Genomic DNA, 25,337 nt, shown 5'->3' with positions numbered 1-25,337 from the left:
TGCGTATGTTAAAATTCCTTCCCAGGGTCTGCCGAATCACCAGTTGCTGGCAAAACCGTAGCACTGTGACTAAATGAAGTTGACATGAAAATGCAAGCCAGATCCTTCCATAATTCAGTCTTGTCCACAATACAAAATTTGTTGAGAAAATTATCTAAATATTGACTGTAAATTACACGTTAAAGAGTCAGTATTTGAATATTTACAAATTTTGTATTGTGGACAAGACTGAATTATAGAAGGATTCATGTAAACATTTAGTCTCAGTGCTACGGTTTTGCTATCCTCTTATCTTTAGCACGAGATTTTTTCCTTTTTTTGAATCACCAGTTGTGACTGGTCCGGGATCAGACTTCCTGGTACTGAACGAGAGACGACTCCCAAACCTTCCCAAAAAGAAAAAGTATTGTTCCGGAGGCATCTCCTCTTTGTAAGTAAGGTTTCCTTGCTTTTCCAGAGACAGCCTTTTTGGCAGACATGCAGTCTTTTGCATGTGGTTCTGCAGAAACCAGAGTCCTAGAGCAAAGGCACGTCGAGAGGTTCAGAGGAATAGACAGGGGAGCCGTGCGGAGGGTCCGCAGCTTGTATGGTGAGGTTCCTCAGGAGGAAGAGATGCGCCTGCATGCTGAAGCGTTCCTCGTCATCGTTGGTGGCATAGAGCATCTCCCAGGACAGGTTGGCCCACTGGCCTCGGACCGCTTCACCAGCAAGCTTCCCAACCGGCACAGGGAATTCCTGAAGGGTGAGCATGCGGCTGGTGCAAACGCCCTTAAAGACAAGTGCGTAGAGAGAGAAAGAATCACATGTGAAAAGTCGGTTTATGCATGGGTACTTTCACTCACGTTCACCCCCGGTCTGTCTTGGTTGTTCCTTGGAGTTCTGCATGAGTTTTCCCTCCATTAGAGATGACCTCGCTGCCAGCCCTCACAAATCCCGGACCTTCCCGTTCCTCTGTTAAGCTGATTCTTCCCTCTCCCAGGTGAGAGAAAGCCCGGGTGAAGTCCCCACGCATAAGGGAAAGCGCAGGACACAGAAGCTTGGTTTCTCTCACAGCCAATTACAAAGCAGCATGTCCAGAGGCAGGGATTCAAATACTTCCTGCTAGCTCTTTCTCAGACTAAGAAAAACTTTTTAAAACCGAGGCTTGGACTTCCCCACCCCCTTCCTTTCCTTTTCCTTTTATCCCTTAGAAGCTCCTTGACCAATTGATCTTGAGCAGCATATATCTAGTGTTGGAGGGATATAAGGATTGAAACAAATCTTGCCACTGACAATGTAGCCTTGGGTCCCTATCGCTTAGTAAAAAAGGCATTATGTCAGTCACAGAGGCATGGGATTTGTATATTAAAAGGGGGGAAATATAGTGCGATCGAAGTTCCTCGTAAAAGCGGCATTCCAAAAGGCCCCCTTCCTTTCAGATTGCTCCAGTTTTGTTGTTGTTCTTAAAATGCTTTTTTATGTGGCAACTGGGTTTGGGGGGGAATTTTCTCTCACAGTAAGCTCACAAAGTAAGCCAATTACAAAGCAGCATTTAAGAGGAGCAGGGACCTGATTTGAGCTTGGAGACTACTGGTGCAGAGATTCCCAACAGGAAAGTGTGGGTCCAGCGAGCAATGAACCTCAGGTAAAACTCCCATGCATAAACGACCAAAGTCATCCTTGCTCTTACACCTACAGTTTCTATATCGGCTCCTCCCTTTTCTCCCCCCCCCCCATTACATTAGCTCTGACCCGGATGGCCCAGGCTAGCCAGTCCTGGAAGCTAAGCAGGGTCAGCCCGTTAGTACTTGGATGAGAAACCACCAAGGAAGTCCAGAGGCAGGTAATGGCAAACTACTTCTGTTAGTATCTTGCCTTAACAACCCCACGGGGTCGCTGCCACCACCATTGCACTGAGATTTAAAGAATCATAGATTGACCCATCAGTCTGCCATGAAGATCCATTCCTCCCACCCCTTTTGGTGCAGAGCGGTGATTGGCTGGCCCTCCCTCAAGAAGGCACCTTTCTTTCCTCTGCCTGAGACAGCTTGAGTGTTATGGTAATACTGAAAAAAAAGTTTTCAAGAGTTTTCAAGAAAGGAAAGAATGCTGAACAAGTGAGAGCAGAGAAATGTGACAGGCACTTGGGGGGGCACTCAGTGGGGCTGTGGCTCAGTGGTAGAGCATCTGCTTTGCATGCAGAAGGTCCCAAGTTCAATCCCTGGCATCTCCAGTTAAAGGGACTAGGCAGGTAGGTGATGGGAAAGACCTCTGCCTGAGACCCTGGAGAGCAGCTGCCGCTCTGAGTAGACAATACTGACTTTGATGGACCAAGGGTCTGATTCAGTATAAGGAAGCTTCATGTGTAGGGAGGGGCTGTGGCTCAGTGGCAGAGCAGCTGCTTGGCATGCAGAAGGTCCCAAGTTCAATCCCCAGCATCTCCAGTTCAAGAGACTAGGCAGGTAGGTGATGGGAAAGACCTCTGCCTGAGACCCTGGAGAGCAGCTGCTGGTCTGAGTAGACAATACTGACCTCAATAGACCAATTGTCTGTTTCAGTATAAGGCAGCTTCGTGTGTTCATGACAGCCCCCTTGGATGCGTGCCAGGTGGCAAGGGGATGTCTGCTTGCAAACGGGGAGGCCGTTCCTGCCTCTTTTGAAAAGCAAAAGGCAAAACTTGCCCTGCAGCTGGAAAACAGCTCATTCCCCTGTGAAGAAGGTACAGCTGAACCGAGCAGACTGGCTCTCTAACTGAGCACTCACAATTTCATCTCGCAAAGCATCTCCCGTGCCATGCTGACTTGGGCCTCAGAACCGCATCCCCCCCCCCCCCGCCTCTTGGTTATTCCAAAAACACGTTGTCGTGTTCCTCATTTGTTTTTGCTTTTTAAGGTTTTGCAGTCAAATAAAAACCTGCTTTGATTTCCTGCTAGCCGCCTGTTCCACCTACCTTATCAGAATCAAACCCTAAGGAAAACAGAAATGGCCTTTCTTGCAAAACTGCCTGCTGCCACTCCTTTTCAGATGCCACCCCGATAAACCAGTCATTTTCATATCCTTCCAGACAGCTCAGCAGCTCCTTGAAGTTTTCAAAGGGACCCAGGCTTGCTTTATCCACCATCAGCTTCACCGTGTATCTGAAAGACCAGAACACAACTATGTAGAAAAAAGGGGGAAGAGGCCCTGCAGCATGATTTTGGACAGCTTTTATTTCTTACTTTGTTTACCCCGCTTTTCTCCCCGGTGGGGACCAAAAGGGGTTTACATCATTCTCCTCTCCTCCTTTATACCTTCACAACAAACCTGTGAGGTAGGTTAGGCTGAGGAGGTGTGACTGGCCCAAGGTCACCCCGTGAGCCTGCATGGTGTGGTGGTTAAGAGTAGTGATTTAGAGCAGTGGACTCTGATCTGGAGAACCGGGTTTGATCCCCCACCCCTCCACATGAATGGCGGAGGCCTAATCTGGAGAACCGGGTTAGTTTCCCCACTCCTACACATGAAGCCAGCTGGTGACCTCGGGCTAGTCACAGTTCTCTCCAAATCTCTCTCAGCCCCACCTGCCTTACAGGGTGTCTGTTGTGCGGAGGGAAAAGGAAGGTATTTGTAAGCTGGTTTGATTCTTCCTTAAGTGGCGGAGAAAGTCGGTATATAAAAACCAGCTCTTCTTCTTCCTACTGTGACTAGGCAGATCATGAGAGGGAGGGCATCTTGGCCATCTTCTTGGCATGGAGTAGGGGTCGCTGGAGGTGTGGTGGGGGAGGTAGTTGTGAATTTCCTGTATTGTGCAGGGGGTTGGACTAGATGACCCTGGCAGTCCCTTCCAACTCTATGATTCTATGATTCTTTCATGGCAGAGTAGGGATTCAAACCTGGGTCTCCCAAATCCTAGCCTGACACTCTAACTGCTACACAAAAGGAAGTCATGCATAGCCAGAACTGGATCCCCAATGCTCACCTTTCCCTGTAACTGTTTTGCTGGCGCAACAAACTGAGCTGTGAATCTGAAACTTCCCAGTTTGAATCTCAGCCCCTCGCTATAAATGTTCCTCTTGGTTCCCCCCTGCCTGTAATAAGAGTGATCTACCCTACAGGGCAGTTGCAAGCATTAAGAAGAGTTGGTTTTTATATGCTAACTTTCTCTACTTTTTAAGGAGAATCAAACCAGCTTACAATCTCCTTCCCTTCCCCACAACAGATACCCTGTGAGGTAGGTGAGGCTGAGAGAGCTCTAAGAGAACTGTGACTGGCCCAAGGTCACACAGCAGGCTTCATGTGGAGGAGTGGGGAAACCAACTCAGTCCTCCATATTAGAGTCCACCGCTCTTCACCACTACACCATACTGGCTCTCTTTAACGAAAAGTTAATGCACACAAAGTGCTTTGATCCCTCAGAAGTGTTATATAATTGTTAAATATTATAATTAATACTAATCAGGTGCAACATAGTGTCATTAGCCAAGTGTTAATTAATGTCTGCTCTGACTTTTCATCCAGGACACGAAACTCCGGTGTCGAAGCTGAACATCCTACCCTGGCTGATCTGTGCATGATATAAACACCACACAGTAAGTTGCCCAATCTTTCCATATCCTGTCCCGATTATAATTCCTATTTTTAGTATACGTGCTGCAGAAGTGAGCACACCTAATTATAACATCTCGGGAGGACCTGGGTTAATCTCTTGCAGCAAAACCAACAGCAGGAATCTAGTGGCACCATCTAGACCAGTGGTTCCCAAAGTGGGCAGTACCACCCCCTGGGGGCGGTGGGGTTACCTAGGGGGGCACTGAGAGGCAAGGGGGCAGCAGGGGCGTGCTAGAGGTGGGCCCCTTCAACTGTGTTGCTCACTAATTTACAATAGATGAAGCTATGGCACCATGCTGGCAAATTTGGTGGAAACAATCAGAATACGCCCCTGCCCCAGCTTTGACGAGTTGGTACCACTGGATAAAGTTCATTAGTTTTGTCGAATAAGTTTCAACTAAAAAGTTTTACGTAATTTGATTTTGAATAGATGTGTAATTAATTGCTACTGTTTTGAAATTTTATTGTTCTTATCTTATTTAATGCATTATGCAAACCCCTATTTTGAATAATGCTTTTTATAGTATAGGGTAGGGGGCGCTGGAGTTGAGTTTGTGGAACTAAGGGGGCGGTGGCCCAAAAGGTTTGGGAACCACTGATCTAGAACAACTTGTTTCTTAATTCTTGGAGGTGGTTTCATAGACTATCTGTCTGAAGGGAGCAGTAGTCAACAGAACTGCTGCTGTCTTCCTCCAGCGGGTGAACACTTGTATCATCTGGGGTTCCCTCAATGATCCCTCCTTTCTGCCCTGTATAATACATATTTTAGTTTTGGTTTTAATTGTTTTTTAATTAATTGTTTTTAGGGTGTTTTATAGTATTTTGTTAGATGCCTTGGTGGCCCTCATCGAGCAGAAAGGAGACGTGGAAATTTCGTAAATAAAAATCACATAAATGCTTGACAGTACCTACAAATTTTAGAAAGCAGCAGTGGCCTTTCATTGTTTCTGACTCTGGCTTTTTCATAATGTAACAGAAGAAGATGAAAAGTTGTTTTTTATATGACAACTTTCTCTACCACTTAAGGAAGAATCAAACCGGCTTACAATCACCTTCCCGTCCCCTTCCCACACAGGGGCCACCAATATGTTGAGCCTAGAAAAACGCTATCTAAAATAACTCTGATAAGAAGATCAGGAGCGACTGGAGATCAGCGACTGGAGATCAGGAATTCTTTTTAACAGCTTTACTATTCAATTGTACAAGTTAAACAGTACATGCTGGGATCAAGACTCTACCAGCCCAAGGTTCGAGAGAAGGAAAGGCCTCTCTCTACCCAAGAACAACCAGAGAAAATCACGCTGCTCGTTCTGAGAGCAGTTGCTTTATACAAAACAGTACAGACCATATTCAGTTGATACATTCTTTATAGCGTGATCCTAGCAAACAATAGACAAATGATTCTGGATTAAGCCAGCTCTGTAGCAGAGAGGAGCGAATGTCTTCTAGCTTTGCAACATTTGAAGGCGGTTAGTGTGTGTATGTGCTCATGCTGACATTGCTTGAATAACAAGCAGGCAGAGAAAATGGAGGAAAGCAAAGCTTTCTGGGGTATTTGCCCTCTGTTCATATACACAGGGGCATTCCAGAGTGCCATAGGTAAGATACCATTTAGGTGGGCACTTCACTAGTCACAGCTCTCTCAGCCCCACCTACCTCACAGGGTGAGGTAGGTGGGGAGGGGGAGGGAAGGTGATTGTAAGCCGGTTTGATTCTCCCTTAAAGTGGTAGAGAAAGCCAGCATTTAAAAACCAACTCTTCTTCTTCTTCTTCCTTAAAAGGTAGAGAAAACCTGGGTATAAAAAACCAGCTCTTCTTCTTCTGGTGAGATTTTTGCCAGATGGCCTTGCAGGCTTGGCAATCCTCCCCTTACCCCCAACAGCTAAACCACAGCTGACTTTTTAAAGAAAATAAAGCAAAGGCCAAAAAAAAAAAAAAAGGAGAGGAATTTAGAACACCGGCACTTAATCCATTCGATGGCAACCCCCTAAGCCCCGCCCCCCTCCACGGATTGGCTGCGGGCAGGAATTTCGAACGGAAGCCCTGCCCTCAACCGCCGCTCCGTTTCCGTTGAGGCCGTTTACCTGAACGCTTTCAACGCCAGCTGAAGCAGCTCCTGCTTCCCCGCCAGCCAATGCGTGCAGGCCGACCAGGGGACGTCTCCATTGTACATTCTCGCTATCTGGCCGGGAGACGGAAGGCCGTGATCCGCCCCAAACGTAGCGATCCAGCAGGGCAAGACCGCCTGGAGGTACGCTTCACGGAGAGCGGGATCATCTTCCGTGAGGTCGCCGAGCGAACTGAGACGGTCGTCTTTCGAGCGAGAGGAACGCAGCTGTCGAAGGACGAAGCGGAACCAGTCCTCTGGGAACGTTTGCCTCATTTCCTTCAGCTTGGCTTCTGGGAAAGGCGCCGTTCTCCATTGTGCAGGAACGGCCAACAGCTCAGAAGAGCGGCTACTGAACGCGACAGGGGTTGGCCCAGGGGGCGGCCTCGGCCACTGCTGCTTTCCAGTGCCTAAAGCAGGCGAGGCAGGAAGCGCCGATTTGTAAAATCTACCCACAGCACTGTCTCCTGCTGGCTCGCCTTCTATTTCTACTGATCCTGGCAGAGACTGCTGATCAGTCCGGGCTCTTTGCCGGCGGGGAAATTCTTGAGACCGCGGAAACCACCTTAAAACGTCCCCCTCCAGCCCCACACTTACACCTTGGGAGGGGGCGGCCGCTGCTTTGGCCTGCGGGGGTCGCCCCCCAAAAACTCCACTCCCGAGACAGCCTTGCCGATGGTGAACCAGTCGTTGATCTGCTCCACAGTGAGTTTGTGCTTCTGAGGTTCTCCTGCCCGGTTCGAGATCAAAAAGGTGGCCGTCGTCCGACCAGTCGTCCATTGACTCCATACTGAGACTGTCAGACCTGGACAAGCGGACGCTTGTCCTTTCTCTGGTCTTGCTGAAAACCTCAGGTGGTGTAAATGGGGGAGACTCTCGCTTGGGGGCTTCACCAGATGTCTGCGGCCTTCTTAACTTCTTATAGCAGTGGTGGACCAGCATCCATAAGAGGACTTTGACAAAGTCGTCTTTCATCTGCCGCCGGTTCTCCAGCAGATCGATGATTCCAGACAAGACATTCCTGGCATCTGAATAGAGTTTCACAGGCAGAACTGTGCACGGTGTCAAGACATTCCCAAAGTGATGGTTGAGGGAAGGCCTCCGAGGGCGGTCCTGGTATTCAAAAGCCGCTTCAAACATTTCGTCAACACGACGGACTTCAGCGCTATGACAAGAGGTCTCCTCCAGTTCCAGCCCCTGCGGAACAAACGATGGATCAGACAATGGCATTCAAGTATTTTGTATGGACAGACATCAATACGATGGCTTGGCTCAGTTGATCCTTAACACCAGGGTTTAGAGGGATGGTGGGCGCGGCCAAAAATGGCTGACATAAAATGGCTGCTGCAGGAGGTGGAGCCAGAGAAAATACGTCTGCTGCAGCTTACTTTGAGCCACACAGTGAAGATTTTTGTACTGAGGTGGCAGCCGCTGCCAAAGCGGCATTTAAAAAATCTGCACAGCCAATCTCCAATGGCCAATCAGAAGCCTTGCTGGCAAAAGCCCCACCTGGCCCCACCCACTTTCTAAAAGCACCTGGCAGACACCATGTTGGGGACCCCGGTACTGAGCGTTTGCCATAATGCCCACGTTTTGCTATTAAAGAAATAACATTATTTGTGAAGGGCTGGTTCTTGTAGCAGAAGAACAGAATGACTTAAATAAGGTGATCCTGTGTGGCACAGTTTTGGATTTCTGAGAGCACGCAAGGTTGCAGGCTTCCCTGTTGCATGCCGACTCCTTACCCGTTTCTGGGTTTCGGTGACATTCCAATTGGCCAAATGACGGCTTAACGGAAGACAGTGGGGGTCAGAGTGCAGGACTTTGTGGCCTGAGTCTGATATGGATTTCCCCACAAGCTAAAAAACAACGGGATTTTAAGGACTACGAGCCATACTTTGGGTTGACATTAAAGGAGTTACCAATTGTCACCTTGATATTAACACAGCAGTAAGCAAAGCCTCTCTCTAGCACGAGGATCCACACCAGTCTGTCCTGAAACCGGCACAAGTAGTGAGACCCAGCTAAGCAGAGGCCTTCGGAAAGGAACAAAAAATGGATTAATGGTCACTGTAAGCATTTCGTCAAAAACCACCATTTATGTTATGGACACAATCCTGATGCCGCTTGGCGAGAATTAGGGGAGTCCAGCTGCACCAGGGGAGCTATTGCATTAGGAAATCAGCTTACATGAGAAGCACAAGGTTAGTATATGCATGTGTGTACTTAGTGCAAAGAAGGTTTCCAGCTGGGGAAAGGGTAGTGATACAGTTTTCATAATTGCTCCAAAGCAACAATATTATGTGCTTCTGGAAAGACTTTCTGCTTAGAACTTCAAATGCTGGATTTTTATTCCTCTCAGCAAAAACAAAAGAGCCCCGTGGCACAAAGTGGTAAGCTGCAGTACTGCAGTCCAAGCTCTGCTCACAAACTGAGTTCGATCCCAATGGAAGTTGGTTTCACGTAGCCGCCTCAAGGTTGACTCAGCCTTCCATCCTTCCGAGGTCGGTAAAATGAATACCCAGCTTGCTGGGGGTAAAGTGTAGATGACTGGGGAAGGCACTGGCAAATCACCCCATAAACATAGTCTGCCTAGTAAAGGTTGGGATGTGATGTCACCCCAAGGGTCAGGAATGCCCCGGTACTTGCACAGGGGACTACCTTTACCAGCAAAAACAAGGCCCTATTCATGGTAAGAGCACCATTTCGGAACAACACTGGAAAGACGTCAAAATTGTTTAACGGAATCCTATGCCTATCATGGCCACAGGGTAAGGTTGCCATATTCAGGGCAATTACCAAGAAGGGAGAATTTTGGCTAATGCTGCTTCTCCAGTTACCTAGGATTCTGGATAAGGGAAAGCTGCCGTCTGCTGAAATCCTCTTCCCAACAACTATGCTCTTAAGCATACAAGAAGCCCATTACTGAACTGTACATGTTTCTAAGGGAATTCCTGGTGGGCTGGGTGTCGAGGTGGTCAGGCACTGAGCAGACCCAAACCACTCAGCTTCAGCAAGATGGGCGCACAGCGTAACCTCCATATTATTTTACAGGCCTAGCAAATGTTAACATTTTCTTTCCTGATGCACTGGAGGGGTATGAGGTTTGTCAGTAGTATGCTTGCTGGCTACATATCACTCATCATGAAATCTCCAGCAGTAGCCAAATAATCTCAGTTGGCACGGTTGAACTTAAGAGTTTCAGAATAATGTACGGCGTAACCAGGAAAACCATCCATTATATTAGTTAAAAATTAAAACAGCCTTTTCTACCTTCCCTAGCTAATGGAGTACATTCTCTTGCTAACATTTTTTATTTAAAAAAAAAATCTTAATTGTGCTTAGCTGCCAAAACTGATAAAATACACCTTGATCTTAAGACCTAAAGCATGCTAAGACACGTTTAGTCAAGGCTTCTCCCATTAAAGAGTAGGTAATTCTTTTTTTTCTGAAAACTAACTTTTAAAACCCATCTGGATCCCCAAGGCATACTTGCCCTAGAACTGCACTTTCAAATTAGTGAAGAGAAGAAGTTTCGCACCTGTATTTCTCTTCTCTGCCGTTAAGCTTCCTAACAAATTTCCCTTCAGGTCCACCTACCCCCATCAACATTGGCATAAGTATGGAAGCCATCCTGGCAAAAAATTAGTATCCTCTTACAGTTACAGGCTTATTCCATGATGGGTAGCCGTGTTAGTCTGTCACTAGCAGTAGAAAAGAGCAGGAGCCCAGTAGCACTTTAAAGGCTAACAAAATTTCTGGCAGGGTGTGAGCTTTTGTGAGTCACAGCTCATTTCTTCAGGCTTATTCCAGACATCTGTTAACACCAGAATAAGACCGCCGCATCCCACATGCGATAATGACTATGGGACAGGTCATGTGGGAGCCTGCGAATCCACCTCTGTGTACCCAGAAGCCTCACCCTGGCTGAACAAGGCTGCAGAACTCCTTACGCTCCTACAGTCAACTGGAGGCTTCTAGACGTTGCAGGGACCTTTATGGTTCACTTATGACCTTTCAAGGCTCTCACAATCTGGGACCCACATATTTGAAGGACCATCTCCTTCCATATATCCCTGTGCACCAGTTAAAGCTGTCAGGCTGCCATCTGTCGACTACCCCACCATTTAGGGTGGCCCGCCTGGCATCGACCAGAGCCTGGGCCTTTTCCATTGTGGCTCCAATTCTGTGAAACAGGCTCCGTGAAGAGGTGAGGGGAGTCCCCTCCTCCAGGTCCTGCCTGTTTGCCCAGGCTTTTGAGGGGGCTTGAATGGCCGGCATCTTTTAAGGGGGAGGGAGGGGAGAGATTTGGGGTTTGCTATTTTATTTTTTGGTTTTACACTGAAAATGTTTTTAACTGTTATTGCAAGCTGCCTTGAACCACGAGGAAAGGAAGGATATAAATGTTTTTAAAAATACATAAAAACACTGAGAGCTGAACTATGGTCCGGGCCTTTGGTAGAATCCTCACCCAACCAAGCTGCAATGTAGTCTATTTTAAAAAAGATAAAACTGCCTTACATCACTAATGGAGATAGATCACGACAGGTAGCCGTGTTAGTCTGTCCGTAGCAGCAAAAAAGAGCAAGAGTCCAGAAGCACCTTAGACCAGTGGTCGGCAAACTCATTAGTCAACAGAGCCAAATATCAACAGTAGAACAATTGAGATTTCTTTTGAGAGCCACCTAAACAAATAAAGGGAGAAGAAAGAGGGGGCAGGAAATCAGCTTGCTTTCCCCATCATTTCCCCCACCCTGCAGTTATTTATGGAGCAGTCAGCTCGCTTTTATTAAGTCCCATCAACATAAATAACACCGGTGGCGGAGAGGGGATCAAGAGGCGCCGCGCCGGCCCTGTGCGACCACCTGCCGCTGCCGCGCCCCTCCTCCTCCTCCGGGCATCATCCGGGGGTCGCCGGGGGTCCCTTCCCTGGGCCGGCCGGCTGCCCGCCTGGGGACCTTCTGCGCAGTCCGCGCTGATGCGCCTCCGCAATGTGCCGCCGCCTCTTCCTCCTCTCTGCTGGGGGGGGGTCTAAGGCTGCCCCGGGGACGGGGTCCAGCTGGCCAGCTGCCCTCCTCCGCCTCCTCGCGGGCAGGCTGGCTGTGGACAGCGCCTCTCTTCCCCGCAGAGCAACCGCTCCGGGCCGCAGGTGAGTGCTGCAGCCGCCGCAGCCGCCGCCAGGGGAAGAGGCCACCCTCGCCCGCCCCCCCGGCAGCCACCTCCCCCCCCCCATGCGCCGTCGCCACCTCCTGCTCGGTGGGGCTGTGGGGCCGGCAAGGCGCCTCTCCATGCACGCCGGGGTGGGCTGGCGCCTGCCGGGGCACGCACCACCCAGCCCCCCCCCCTGGCTTGGGCCTAGGCGCAGCCCTCGATCCCCAGCCTTTCCTGCAGGTGGACCCGCTCCCCAGCCCCAGCCTGGGGAGAAGTGCCGGCAGGAACCGCGGAAGCCCAGGCTCCAGGGGAGATGAAGCAGCAGGTATGGCGCTTAGGGGGAGAGCCGCACTCAAGGGGCCGAAGAGCCGCATGCGGCTCGCGAGCCGCGGTTTTCTGACCACTGCCTTAGACTAACACAATTTCTGGCAGGGCAAGAGCTTTTGTGAGTCACAGCTCACTTCTTCGGATATCTGAATGTGACCTGGGACACTTGGTAGCCCCGGCATCCCGGAACTCCCTCACGGCCCCTGCCTTCCCCTAACCTGACTGGTGGAGCCTGAAGCCACGCCGCATCCCACTGAGCAAGGCCCAAAGCAAAAGGGCGCCCTCCCTCCCTCCACAGGAGCCGCCGTGGGAGCAGGCCTGGCGTTGGGGTGACAGGATGGACTGTCCGCCCCAGAAGAGCTATGAGGCCTGTCCCTGCCCCCAGCCATAACTCTGCCCACTGCCGACCATCTGAGAGTAGGTTGAGTGATGCTGGGTGAGGGAAGAGCACCAGGAGCGCTCTGTTACAGGCTGGCATGGGGCTACGGCAAGTTCCCTCGCCATGCCCTTTCATTACCTGCAGGGAAGCGGATCCCAGGGGTAGGGCTGGGCGGGGTTTACCCAGACAGCTCCCTATTTAAGGCCAGAGGGAGTGGATGTCTGGGAGGAGAAGCCACGGGTTGTTGGGCATCTAGAGCGAACTGGGAACCGTGGCCGCCTCTGAAGGAGAGCTCTGCCTCCCCCTCAGAATAGCCTGAGGCCAAGGAGGGTCCCTCGGCCTGGGCCCCACCTGCCACGAAGGGTGCTGCTGGGAAAGGGGCGGAGTCAGCACCTCACAGAATGTATCTGACACAGTGAGCTGTGACTCGCGAAAGCTCCTACCCTACCTGAAATTGTTGTTTGTCTTGAAGGTGCTACTGGACTCTTGCTCTTTTCTGTTACGCCACTAAAAGAGGCAGTTTGTTGTTACATCTGACAACAAGCTTTTAGAGTGTACTTACCCAGACTCCCGGATGAGAAAGCAGCTTGCAAAGCCGTAGCCAAACTGGGAACCATTTGCTGATAATAGACGGTGTCATGACACATGTAGGCCGTCTCACCCACCCGTCCTGGCCAACTCCGGACAGGCCTAGGAAAGCTGATCAGAAATATGGGGAGGCTGAAAAGGGGCAGCACGGGGGAAGCCAGCAACGCAGAGAGGGCGATGAGGGTCAAGAGAACAGGGAAGAAGAGTATGTTGAGCGTTATCAGGGTCGCAGAGGAAGTCCGACGCTGTTTTTTCTCTGTCCACGATGTCCAGAGGACAGTGACCACAAACTGCAATTTTGAGAGAAACTGAAACAGTCGGTTCCGGATGAACCCAACCTAATTAAGGAAAGAAGAGGTTTTTTTAGAAAATTTATAGTCTGCTTTTCTTGCAGAGACACAAGGATTACAGGATATAAAACGGTGCCATCAGACAGCATAAGACAACTGAATGAACAATTAATTAAGATTAGGGTTGCAGAATGAAAGAGCATTTACTCTATTTTGCCAGCTGAAACCTTTTCCGATGAATATTAGAAGGGAATCGAGCGTATATTTAATTTATTTATTTAAGACATTTTTATGCTGCCTTTCCACCTAATCAGGGTCCCCAAGGCAGCATACATAAAAAAACGTTAAAACTTCTGAACAATTAAAAACAACATTTAAAACAATCAAATAATTCAATAAAAACACATAAACAAAACCCCTGAACCAGGGAGGAGGCCAGTAGCCGTTACTGGGGATACGCCAAACAAATCCAAAAAAAGGTCTTCACCCACTGGCAGAAGACACCGACAGAGAGAGACAGACTAATCTCCAAAGCTTTGGTGCCATAACCAAGAAGGCCGTTCTTCGGGTTGCCCCCCGTCTAGCTTCAGATGGTGGGGTGCAATCAAAGCAGGGCCTCCGAAGATGACTGGCCATACAGGGCTTTAAAAGTCAATACCACAAGTTTTTCTAACACTAAATATAAATAACGTGAATAAAAATTGATTTACCAGTAAGAGTCTGGTTCCCGTATTGAGGCTTCTGTTCCACCAAAGGTCAGTATTGAACATCAGCAGCTGTATTGCGGACACCAACACCACATCCAAGAGGGCACACTCCGTATTTTGCCATACCTAGGACAGAGACTGGTTTAAACTGGAGGTTTTTTAAAAAAAATACCACTGTAACCTTAACTAATTTTTAAAAAGTTAAAAACATAACATATTTTGCAGTGGATTTCCATAGCAATTGGAGTAAAACGGCTTTCAGAATTTCAGTCCCTCCAGCAAACCCCCTTCCCAGGTGGCTCTGGTCTTGTCCTGCCGAGATTCACACTCGGACATCTTTGTATGAAACTGTCCAGAGCTGCTGACCTGCCTGCTCCTTCTGATTTCTTCTGAACACAGTACTCCTCATGCCTTTTAAGAAGAACTATGAGAAGTTGTTTCTGCGAAGAACTTCAAATTCTAAATCAGGGGAAGAAACCCTGAGCTAACCTACAGGGTATCAGCTAGTTTCTGAGTAACTTTGCTCCCAAGAATCAGGTTCTCCATGAATTTGGAATTTTTTTAACCTAGGTGTAGAGGAAAGCTAGAGAAAAGAAGGGAATGAGGGCAGCATGATACAGTCCAATTTTGTCAGAGCTTGGAAGACAAGCAGGGTCATTGCTTGGAAGGGACACCTCCAAGGAAGACCCTGCAGAGGAAGGCAATGGCAAACCACCACGGCTTCTCACTTGCCTTAATAGCCCCTTGCTGGGGTCTTTGTAAGGTGTTTGCAACTTGACAGTGCATGGAGAGAAAAGGAGTGAATGGAAGAGTATGATGGATTTTGGGACAGGATAACCATCCATTATAATGGAAGGGGGAGAACAAATCACCAAAGCCCCTTGAAGACACTCAATTACTGTTATCAGTGACTAAATCTATAGGATTTATGCCTCACTAAAAGGTATGTTTCCTTGTTAGAATTAGTTACCCCAAGTAATGAGACAATCTAATTGAATCAGATTCTTTTTATTGCTAACCTCAGAATATATAAAAGTTACATTGTGTGAAACATTCAACAAAATATTACAAAATATAACAGACTATAAGCAAAATAGATTAATTACCGTATGTTACAGAATATGACAGATCTGTTCAGTAAAAATTACAGTAAAAATACAAAGTTCACACACCTCTGGATGGGCCATGCTGGGGAAAATTCGTTAGACAGACAGCATAGCAGCATAGTCTGCTAAAGAACTCCCAACTACTGAACAATTTCTAGCCCCTTATATACTCTTTTCCCATGGGAACCCTAATCTGTGTTTATTTATTACAATCTTCACACCAAATCTTCCCAAGGATTTGAAATATTCTCAGATATTAAAAAATACAAATCAGACAAAATTTCCCATTATCACTCTCAGAAGGCTATATTTGCAACGTTATATAATCAGCTGATAGATATACATTCATAATCAGATCTTCAGTGTCAAGCTAGATAACGATAAATGGCTAAATATAATATGGTGAGGAATACTTTTATTCACACAAAGGATGTGAGAAACGATGCTGAATGAATCTCTATTACCCCCACTGATATCAACGTTAAAGAGACATTCTAATCTTTTGTTTACTTTAGTGAAGGTCGTATTGGCTGAGCGCCTAGAATCAGAGGGAGCTTACTGTATTCGCTTCACTCTCAGTTCTTCGCAAAACAATGTACAATGGTCCTTGTCAAGTTCCCGACGGGAACTTAAAGCTTCAACGATCTAATTGCCGCAGTTTCCAACTATATTTAATGAGTTTCACCCTTTCATTTGTATAAGACCATAACACCCTCCCCATAGCAACTAATGGGACTTTCTCCTCAACCCCTCCCTGATTTCCAAGTAAGAATCAGGGCATCCTCATGGCCATAAAAGCACAGCAAACAGGATAATGGACATGTGTGGGTGGAGAGAAATGAAGAAGTTAGGTTTTTTGCAGGCACAGTTCTGGACCAAACACCAAAAAATTCCACACATGCAAGGCAATATTGCAGAAACACAGAACATATACAGACGACGCGTCATATTAGTGGTACGTCTTGCCTGGTATTGGGAACCATATTAACAGTCAAAAATGATATAGCACTCCCAAGTGGTTAAATACTTCAGATACATAATTTCTGTATTCCATACTGCAAGCCTAGTAAGAGATTAGCATACTACTTATGGGGCCAAGGCTGAGGACAGCGATTTGTCTACGGCCTCCAAACAGTAGACAGTAACTCTTCCATATCTCAACCAAAGGTGTATCCTCTGGCACCAGGATTTAAGCCCATGGGGTCTTTACAAGCCACAACTCCTGGGTTAAAGTCATCCTTTAGTATACTGGATATACGCTTTTGCACAATACTTGAAAATTACCATTCTAAAGCTTCTTGTGAATCCAATGGAAACAGACACAGACGGGATGTGATGCAGAGAATTGTCCAGGGAAAGAAACGCTATCATAGCAAATGGTGACACTGAAATTGAAAAGGGAAAGTAGAGAGATTGAAACGTTTTTCTCATAGAAACAAAGCTTAGAGCTGGAAGGGACCTCAAGGGTCATCTAGTCCAACCCCCTGCAAAACACAGGAAATTTACAATTACCTTCCCCCAGCCCCGCTCCTCCAGTGACCCCTGCACTATGCCCAATCAGGTCTGGAGGAAAATTTCGTCCTGACCCTACAGTGGCAATAGGCACTACCCTGGGCATGTAAGAAAGGGCCACAACAGCCAAGCACCGACTCATCCCTTCCTGCCCTTACACAAAGAAGTTCAACAAGTATATATGCAAGCTTTAGTCCTACGACTAATTTGATAACAGGGTCAAGCTTCAGAGACCCTCTTATCATAAACTACAACATTCTGTTGTCTGATTGGGATTCAGGGGCGGGAAGAGAGGGGACACAGCAATTTATGTTTTGCAACGCAGGGGACATTTCATTCACCCAAACAGAATCATAGAGTTGGAAGGGACCACCAGGGTCATCTAGTCCAACCCCCTGCACAATGCAGAAAATCCACAACCACCTCCCACACACACACCCAGTGACCCCTACATGCCCAGAAGATGCCCAAGATGCCCCCCCTTTCATGATCTGCCTAAGGTCATAGAATCAGCATTGCTGACAGATGGCCATCTAGCCTCTGCTAAAAAAAAACTCCAGGGGAGCTCACCACCTCCCGAGGAAGCCTGTTCCACTGAGGAACTGCTCTAACTGTCAGAAAGTTCTTTCTAATGTTTAGATGGAAACTCACTGGAGTATTGTATGCTCTTATTCCAAGAAAGGGAGTGTGTGTATGTGAACATGTAAGTTGTAAAGAGATATTACATAGGTGATGAAGGGCTGCTGTTTGAAAGAATCAGTAACTATAGTTAGAAAGTAAACCCATCTGGATTGGGGGGGGGTAAAGTGAGATTCTGGCATTATTGTCCAACTCATGAACACAAGAGCCCAACAAAAATCCATTATTTCTCAACTGGCTTGCATAGCAGATGTAACAGTACAGCACAAAACACTGCACAACCAGGGGTTTAGTTTATGCTACCTTGCAGCTTAAAGGATTTATGCATTTCTTACAATTTTATTCTCTTTCCTCCAAGGAAAGAACTGAACATATGGTTTCTGCCAACTCATAGTAACCCTATGAAGGAGGTTAACAAAATCTAAAGACTCCAAGTCACATACTGGAAGCTTCATGGAAGAATGAGGATTGAAAACCAGGTCTGATACTCTGCCCAGTACACAATACTGCTTCTCTCTTTAGTTACACACCAACGTTTTGCTTGCTTTAAGAATCAGTATGCACCTGCTCAGTAACTGAATGAATTATGACATGGGCAGCTATATCAATAGGTCTTCTTTTTTGGGGGGAGGGGGTATTTAAATCACAATCTCTATTGCAGATTTCAAATTGCCTTGATTTAAAAACAATCCACCCTATAAAATAGTGCGGCCAACTTTATAAAAAATAATGATGGATTAAATACCAAGCTACAAAACCTCTGTCCATCAACGGCTTTGATAGTACACGTTTGTCTGTTGTTCCGCAACCCTTAAGCCTTAGGTTTTGCATTAAAGGGCAAATTCTAAAATCTAAATGCAGTATCCAGCTAAGAGGACTGACATATTTTCTTGGCAAAAAAAGAAGCTGCGACTCATCTACTGTGCGGGGGGGGGGGAATAGCCCCTTCCCTTAAACATCTGCATCCCCAGAGTATTGAAAAGCCTGCCTCCCTTCTTGCTGATGCTAAGCATGAGGCCAACGACCTTTTCCATCTGCGCAGCCAATCAGAAGCCCTGCTGGGAAAAAGCCCCACCTATCCCCGCTCACTTTCTAAAAGCACTTGGCGGGCACCAGGAAAGCTGTTGGCAGGCACCCTGGCGCCCAGGGGCACCACACTGGGGATCCCAGCTTAAGATTACTGTGGCGTTTAATAACTGTGGAATACGATGGGATTGCTGCCCACAGCACAACTAGGTCTCAATGTCCATGTCAGGTGCCATGGCGTTTGCAACACAAGTTTTAGATGCCACACGTGCAGGTTTTAAGTGCTTGCTCCAAATCACCAGCAGGCACATAACACAGATGGCCGTCTTACCTACAGTTGTTAAAATCCTTCTGAAAGCACCGACTCTTGAAAGCCCTTTTTGCTTCTCCACAAGCCCGTTCACGACGGTGACATCCTTTGGGCAAAACGGGTTCCGGAAGATTCCAAACACATACACTGTCTGAATCTCTCGGAGAACCCACATGGCCAGGAGCAGGGCCATCAAGACGTAGCTCACAACCGCCTGGGGGCTGGTTTTAGAGAATGCCTGAGCGCCGAGCTCATGGTGCAACAGGCCAGCTTCTAGGAGAGCCAAAGTGAAGACGGTCAAATAAAAAAGTATTTCCTTCCATCGAGACTGTGTCCGACAACAAGCAGTCACGTCCTTAAATTTCTTAACAGCTACACAGCTGGCCGTGACATCCTTGAGGGCAAACCCAATCTTACTGAGGTTCAGACTCAGCGCAAATCCAAATCCAGTCATGAAAATGACGACCCCGACAGAGCTGGGGATGAAATAGGACGCAACGGCTGTTCCCACAGAAAGGAGAACCATTCCTAGCAGCCTGAAAGGGGTGGGGGGAGAGAGAGAGACAAAAAGAAAAAAAGGGAATTGCTTGGAGAAAAATAAGTTGTAAGCAGCTCAGATGGAGGGATGGGTCTATTTTACCCCATTCCTTCCCACAACAAGCAAGCTAGAGTGTCAGCAACTCTTTCTGTGCGGAGTTTCAACAAGCCCTCCCCTGCTGTGGCAAGATGGTTTCCCTACTCCATATATTATGGTGGCATCATGGCCTTCTGGGGGTACAACTTAAGCGTCAGAGGTTTAGGCTGTGACAGGTACTGTGCCCAAGATCTTCCAAAGGTGTCTCAGTGGCCTATACTCTATGGAGGTCCTCTTGTGGATTAAGAACTGATTAAGTGACAGTAGAAAAGAGCAAAAAGTCCAGTAGCACCTTAAAGGCTAACAAAATTTCTGGCAGGGTCCAAAAAAACAAAACAAAAAACCCTGCCAGAAATTTTGTTAGTCTTTAAGGTGCTACTGGACTCTTGCTCTTTTGTACTGTCATTTAACCAGTTTTTAATCCATAAAGTGAACAACAGAAATTAGTGATTGCAAACAAGTTAGCACGAACGTTAAAATAAGATAAGAATTCAATAAGGTTAGGTTTATTATGGAAGTGTAAAGTATATATATCATAAGAGTAAATGACTGAACAAAAAGTAACACACCTAACATCTTCAAACTAGAATAGTATAATCTAGGGAGGATTACAAAAAGGAAACAAAATCCCTGGGCTCACTCAGTTAATGCTTGTTTTTGTATATTTTAGACTCTATGTTTGTATTGTGTTGTTTATGTTGCATTGCTATGTATTCTATGTTTGTATTTTTAGGGATATGAAATAAAAACTTTTTAAAAAATCCTGACAGGGTAGGAGCTTTTATGAGCCACAGCTCCCTTCTTCAGAAGACAGGAAGAAAAGAGCAGCAATCAATGGACAGTCCTCGCAATGGAGGGAAGCAAGCAGTGGGATGCCACAAGTATCAGTATTTGATTTAAAAAATCCCATCTTCAAGTAAAGGCTAATGGGGTCTGAGCTTGCTGAGGCCAAGAGGGAAAGAGACCTCAGGGTCGTAGCAGATAGCTCAATGAAAACGTCAACCTCGTGTGCTGCAGCAGCGAAAAGGGCAAACCCTATGCTGGAGATTATTAAGAAAGGAATTGAAAATAAAACAGCCAATAGTATAATGCCCCTGTATTGATTGATGGTGTGGCCTCATTTGGAATAGCATGTGAAGTTCTGATCACCGTATCTCAAAAAGGACATTGCCGAGCTGGAGAAAGCACAGAAGAAGAATCCAAGATGATTAAGGGATTGGAGCACCTTCCCTATGAGGAAAAGCTGAAGAGCTGGGACTTCTCAGTTTAGAAAAGAGAAGACAAAGGAGGGATTTGATAGAGGTATATAAAATTATGCATGGGATAGAGAGTGGACAGACAGAACTTCTTCTCCCTCTTCCAAAATACTAGAACTCATAGGCATCCCATGAAGTGGATGGACAGCAGATTCAGAACAGACAAAAGTAAATACTTAGAATCATAGAGCTGGAAGGGGCCATACAGGCCATCTAGTCCAACCCCCTGCTCAATGCAGGATCAGCCTACAGCATCCCTTAAGTGTTTGTCCAGCCTCTGCTTAAACACCTCCAGTGAGGGGGAGCTCACCACCTCCCGAGGTAGCTGATTCCACTGTCGTACAACTCTTACTGTAAAAACATTTTTTCCTAATATCCAGCTGGTACCTTTCCGCCGCAATTTAAATCCACTGTTGTGAGTCCTATCCTCTGCTGCCAACAGGAACAGCTCCTTGCCCTCCTAAGTGACAGACCTTCAAATACTTCAAGAGAGCAATCACGTCCCCCCTCAGCCTCCTCTTCTCCAGACTAAGCATTCCCAACTCCCTCAGCCTTTCCTCATAGGGCTTGGTCTCTAGGCCCCTGATCATCCTTGTCGCTCTCCTCTGCACCCGCTCCATTCTGTCCACATCCTTTTTGAAGCGAGGCCTCCAGAACTACACACGGTACTCCAGGTGTGGCCTGACCAATGCAATGTACAGAGCAAGTGATTAAAATGTGGAGTTTGCTGCCAGAGGATGTAGTCACGGCCACATGCACAGGCAGCTTTAAAAGTGGATTGGACAGATTCATGAAGGACATGTACATGAGCGGCTAGTAGCCATGGTGACTAAATGGAAACTCCATTTTCAGACGCAGTAAACCTTTGATTACCATAGCCAGGAAGCACCATCAGGGGAAGGCCTTGGCCTCTATGCCGTGTTGTTGGCCCTCCAGATGAACTGGTTGGCTACTGTGTGAGACAGGATGCTGGCCTAGATGGACCACTGGTCTTCTGAGGTTTTCATGAAGGCCTCAGCCTCTATACCCTGCTGTTGGCCCTCCAGAGGAACTGGTTGGCCACTGAGTGAGATGGGATGCTGGACTAGATGGACCTCTGGTCTGACCCAGGAGGGCGCTTATGTTCTAATGAAGGCCTCGGCCTCTATGCCCTGTTGTTGGCCCTCCAGAGGAACTGGTTGGCTACTGTGTGAGACAGGATGCTGGACTAGATGGGCCACTGGTCTGATCCAGCAGGGCTCTTGTTAGGTTTTTATGAAGTTTTGCCAACCATCTGGAGGGCTCCAAAACACAGAGCGAAACAAAACCATGAAACCAGGCAGGCCTGCGTATAGTTCAAAGGCTAAAACCTGGGTAACCCCCCTCTCCCAGCCCCACAAGCTATAAGAAGTTACCTTATGTCACTGGACATGGGTGAACCTCCGAGACCAATCTCCAACATCTGCTCCATTCCCCAGAGAAAAAACGCGTCCAGAGGTGGCAGAACCCCCAGTGTCCATAGGAGAGGCAAAACCAAAAACACAATGTGCAAAATCTGGTTTGCCAGCTTTAACTCGGGTAGGCCAGCCGTAAACCTGGATGGAAATGGACATAGGTATCATTTCTATGACTGAAGGAAGGATTCGCTATATTTAAACACCTCTTTGCCCCATTGTGCAGCTTTACAGTCCCTTCAGGAATAATTCCAATTTTCTTTATAAAAAAAAATTAGTTAAAAAGAAATTTATTAATATTACAACATACAGATAAGAAGAAGAGTTGATTTTTATATGCCGACTTTCTCTACCTTTTAAGGAGAATCAAACTGGCCTACAATCCTCTTCCCTTTCCCGCAGCAGACACCTTGTGAGGTAGGTGGGGCCGAGAGAGCTCTAAGAGAACTGTGACTAGCCCAAGGTCCCCCCAGCGGGCTTCATGTGGAGGAGTGAGGAAACCAACCCGGCTCACCAGATTACAGTCTGCCGCTCATGTGGAGGAATGGAGAATCAAACCTGGTTCTCCAGATTAGAGTCTACCCCTCTTAACCACTACACCATACTGGCTCTCCAGCATGTGAGTTTGACATCTATATATAGTGAGTATGAGATCTATATATAGAACTTATTACTTAGCACTTCTAATAATTCTAATAATTCACTTCTATACTAAGTTACATTGCATTATTGTCTGATTTTCTTAATGAAATACAACTGCAGGAATTATCATAATGACGGCTGAGGTGAGAAGAATGGGAATTATTATACAATCGTTTTACTGTGTCCTATTATTACTTATTCTCAGCTTGTTTCACTCACTAATCAAATGTTAAAACGCTCAGTTTATGGATATTTATAATTCACCTGACTGATTGAGATATGCAATATCATGACAGATAGTTGTTTATGGCCCATTCGACTTACTGAGATATGTAAAATTGTAGCAGAATGTGTTTGCATGGTATATATAAAACAGCCAATAGTATACTTATAATGAGAACAATTTTAAAAAGAAATATAAGTATCACTAGAAGTGCTGTTATGTAAAATACTCATATAGATATCTATAAGGCTGGCAAAGGAAAACCATCTCTGAAAGTCTCTTTCCTTGAAAACCCTACAGAGCCTGCCTAAGTCAGTTGTGAACTGAAGCCAAAAAGGGGGGGAAAGACACGTAACCATTTTACCTGTCAGCGAGATCCACCGCAACAAAGACCAAAATGTAGAAAGGTCTCATCAGAGCCGTAATTTCGTAAGGGTCCAGTACTCGGAAAGCAGCCGTCTCCGCAGGAGTGCAGATGATCAAGGAGTATTCCCCTACGCAAAGGGTCAGCCATCCAAACACAAAGACCGTAATGGAAGCACCAACATCACCGCCATACAGCAAAGTGAGCCTGTTTGGTAGCAAGTACCAAGTCCCCAAGCCACACAGCCCCCCGGCGAGAATCGAGTGACCGACGGCGTTGGCGACATATTTCTTGCCGGGAATAAGGAACTTCACCGTTTCTGAACCCGCACAGCTGGAAAACTCCCACACGTCTTCATCCATCAGGTTATTGTGCATCGGTACTCTTTGCGCTGACGCCCTCCTCTGTCTCACGCCTAAAGCCGTCGCCTGGAAGACAGCGGCGGCAGCTAGCATGAGCGCCCCAGAAAGCGCGGCGGCCCAGTAGTCTTGCAGGACGACGAACTGATACAGAAGAGTGCCCACTCCCCCCAGCACCCATGGCATCAGGAACAGAATGACCTGGTTGACGTAGACGTAAGGAGGTGCGCTCTGCCCCAACTTCAATCGAGGGCCGCCCAAAACAGTCTGCGCGAGCCGCCTCAAGAGGAAGTCTCGTTTGTGGTAATCCAGCAAAGGCACGTCGGGGCCCATTCTCATCTGCCCGCATTCCGGGTGGATCTCATCCTCTCTGTAACGAAAGCGAGAGAAGTGGAGGAGGGACATTACAGTAGCACCCTATTTTGAACATTGTTGATTAAACAGTGTTGCCTAAACAGTATGAAGCTGTACGCCATTCTAAGCTTCAGTTCATCTTCAGGGACTGCACAATTCCCACATGGGACTGTGCAGATGACTCCTCGATAAACACCAGTTAAAGCTAAGTGCCATAAAGTCATCCTACAAATAATTTTAGGCATATGCAGCCGTCCTCCTATGAGTCTGAGGAGACAACTCAGGATAGAAATGTTTTAAATAAAGCAAACAAATTCTTAATCTGCTATCACAAACTCTTGTCTGCTAGTAGTGTTGATTGGGCAAACACAGGACTGACTATTTGCTTTAGTTTACAAATTTGCAAAACATGTACAAGTTTTACTTTCTCAGCTATAGAGACAGATCATGATGGGTAGCAATAGCAGTAGAAATGAGCAAGAGTCCAGTAGCACCTTAAAGACTAACAACATTTCTGGCAGGGTATCTGAAGAAGTGAGCTGTGGCTCATGAAAGCTCATACCCTACCAGAAATGTTAGTCTTTAAGGTGCTACTGGACTCTTGCTCTTTTCTCAGCTCTGTTCTCAGCTCCTTCCTTGGAGCAAGCATACTGAAAGGCAAGCCCTGCTGAGCAAAAACCAACATGGCTTCTACAAAGGTAGGTCCTGTCTCACTAACCTTTTAGAGATTGTTTTGAAAATATCAATAAGCATGTAGACAGAAATGAGCCCGTGAACATTGTGTATCTGGATTTCCAAAAGGCTTCTGACAAAGTCCCCACCAAAGACTGCTAAGCAATGTTCATAGTCATGGGATAAGAGGACAAAAACAGATTGTGAAAAGCTCCAAAGGGATCTCTCTAAACTGGAGGAATGGGCAATAAAATGGCAAATGAGATTCAGTGAGAGCAAGTGTAAAGTGATGCATATTAGGGTAAAAAAATCCCAACTTCACATATACTCTGATGGCAGCGACAGACCAAGAGAGGGATCTTGGGGTGGTAGTGGATAGCTTGATGAAGATGTCAATCCAGTGTGCATCTGCTGTGAAAAAGGCAAATTTCGTGCTGGCCATAATTAGACAACACACCTGATTAAATGCCAAAGGTGAGACAACTTGCAGGGGTCATATTCTGCTCAGAATCACCGTTTAACGGCCCAACAGCACAAAATACAATTAACTTTTTTTTTAAAGAAAAGGATAAGATGGACAAGATGGCTGCTAGTCAAAATGAATACTAGCCATGATGCATACCTATTCTCTCCAGTATCAGAGGAGCATGCCTATTATATTAGGTGCTGTGGAACTCGGGCAGGATAATACTACT

At 46.8% G+C, this 25,337-nt stretch overlaps 1 protein-coding gene across 3 annotated transcripts; it reads right to left on the bottom strand.

The window, feature by feature from the left end:
- Window positions 1-516: 516 nt before the first annotated feature.
- On the bottom strand, window positions 517-23,949 carry PCNX4 (pecanex 4). Of its 3 annotated transcripts, XM_056851713.1 has the most exons (12): window positions 23,258-23,949; window positions 21,990-22,169; window positions 18,727-19,241; window positions 16,503-16,603; window positions 14,116-14,238; window positions 13,090-13,453; window positions 8,603-8,706; window positions 7,388-7,867; window positions 7,264-7,297; window positions 6,648-7,194; window positions 2,930-3,116; window positions 517-768 (listed from the first exon to the last, which is right to left on the bottom strand). In XM_056851713.1, the coding sequence occupies exons 1-12, from the start codon at window positions 23,947-23,949 to the stop codon at window positions 517-519; spliced, it is 3,579 nt and encodes a 1,192-aa protein (XP_056707691.1). The 3 variants fall into 3 exon arrangements, with proteins under 3 accessions (XP_056707691.1, XP_056707690.1, XP_056707692.1); XM_056851712.1 differs by lacking the exon at window positions 7,264-7,297 and having other exon boundaries at window positions 6,648-7,180; window positions 7,355-7,867; XM_056851714.1 differs by lacking the exon at window positions 7,264-7,297 and having other exon boundaries at window positions 7,375-7,867.
- Window positions 23,950-25,337: the final 1,388 nt, after the last annotated feature.

Source organism: Euleptes europaea, chromosome 6 (genome assembly GCF_029931775.1).
Source record: "Euleptes europaea isolate rEulEur1 chromosome 6, rEulEur1.hap1, whole genome shotgun sequence".
NCBI lineage: Eukaryota > Metazoa > Chordata > Lepidosauria > Squamata > Sphaerodactylidae > Euleptes > Euleptes europaea.
The sequence above is the reverse complement of the archived record's forward strand: the minus strand, read 5'-3'. Positions and strand labels throughout refer to the sequence as shown.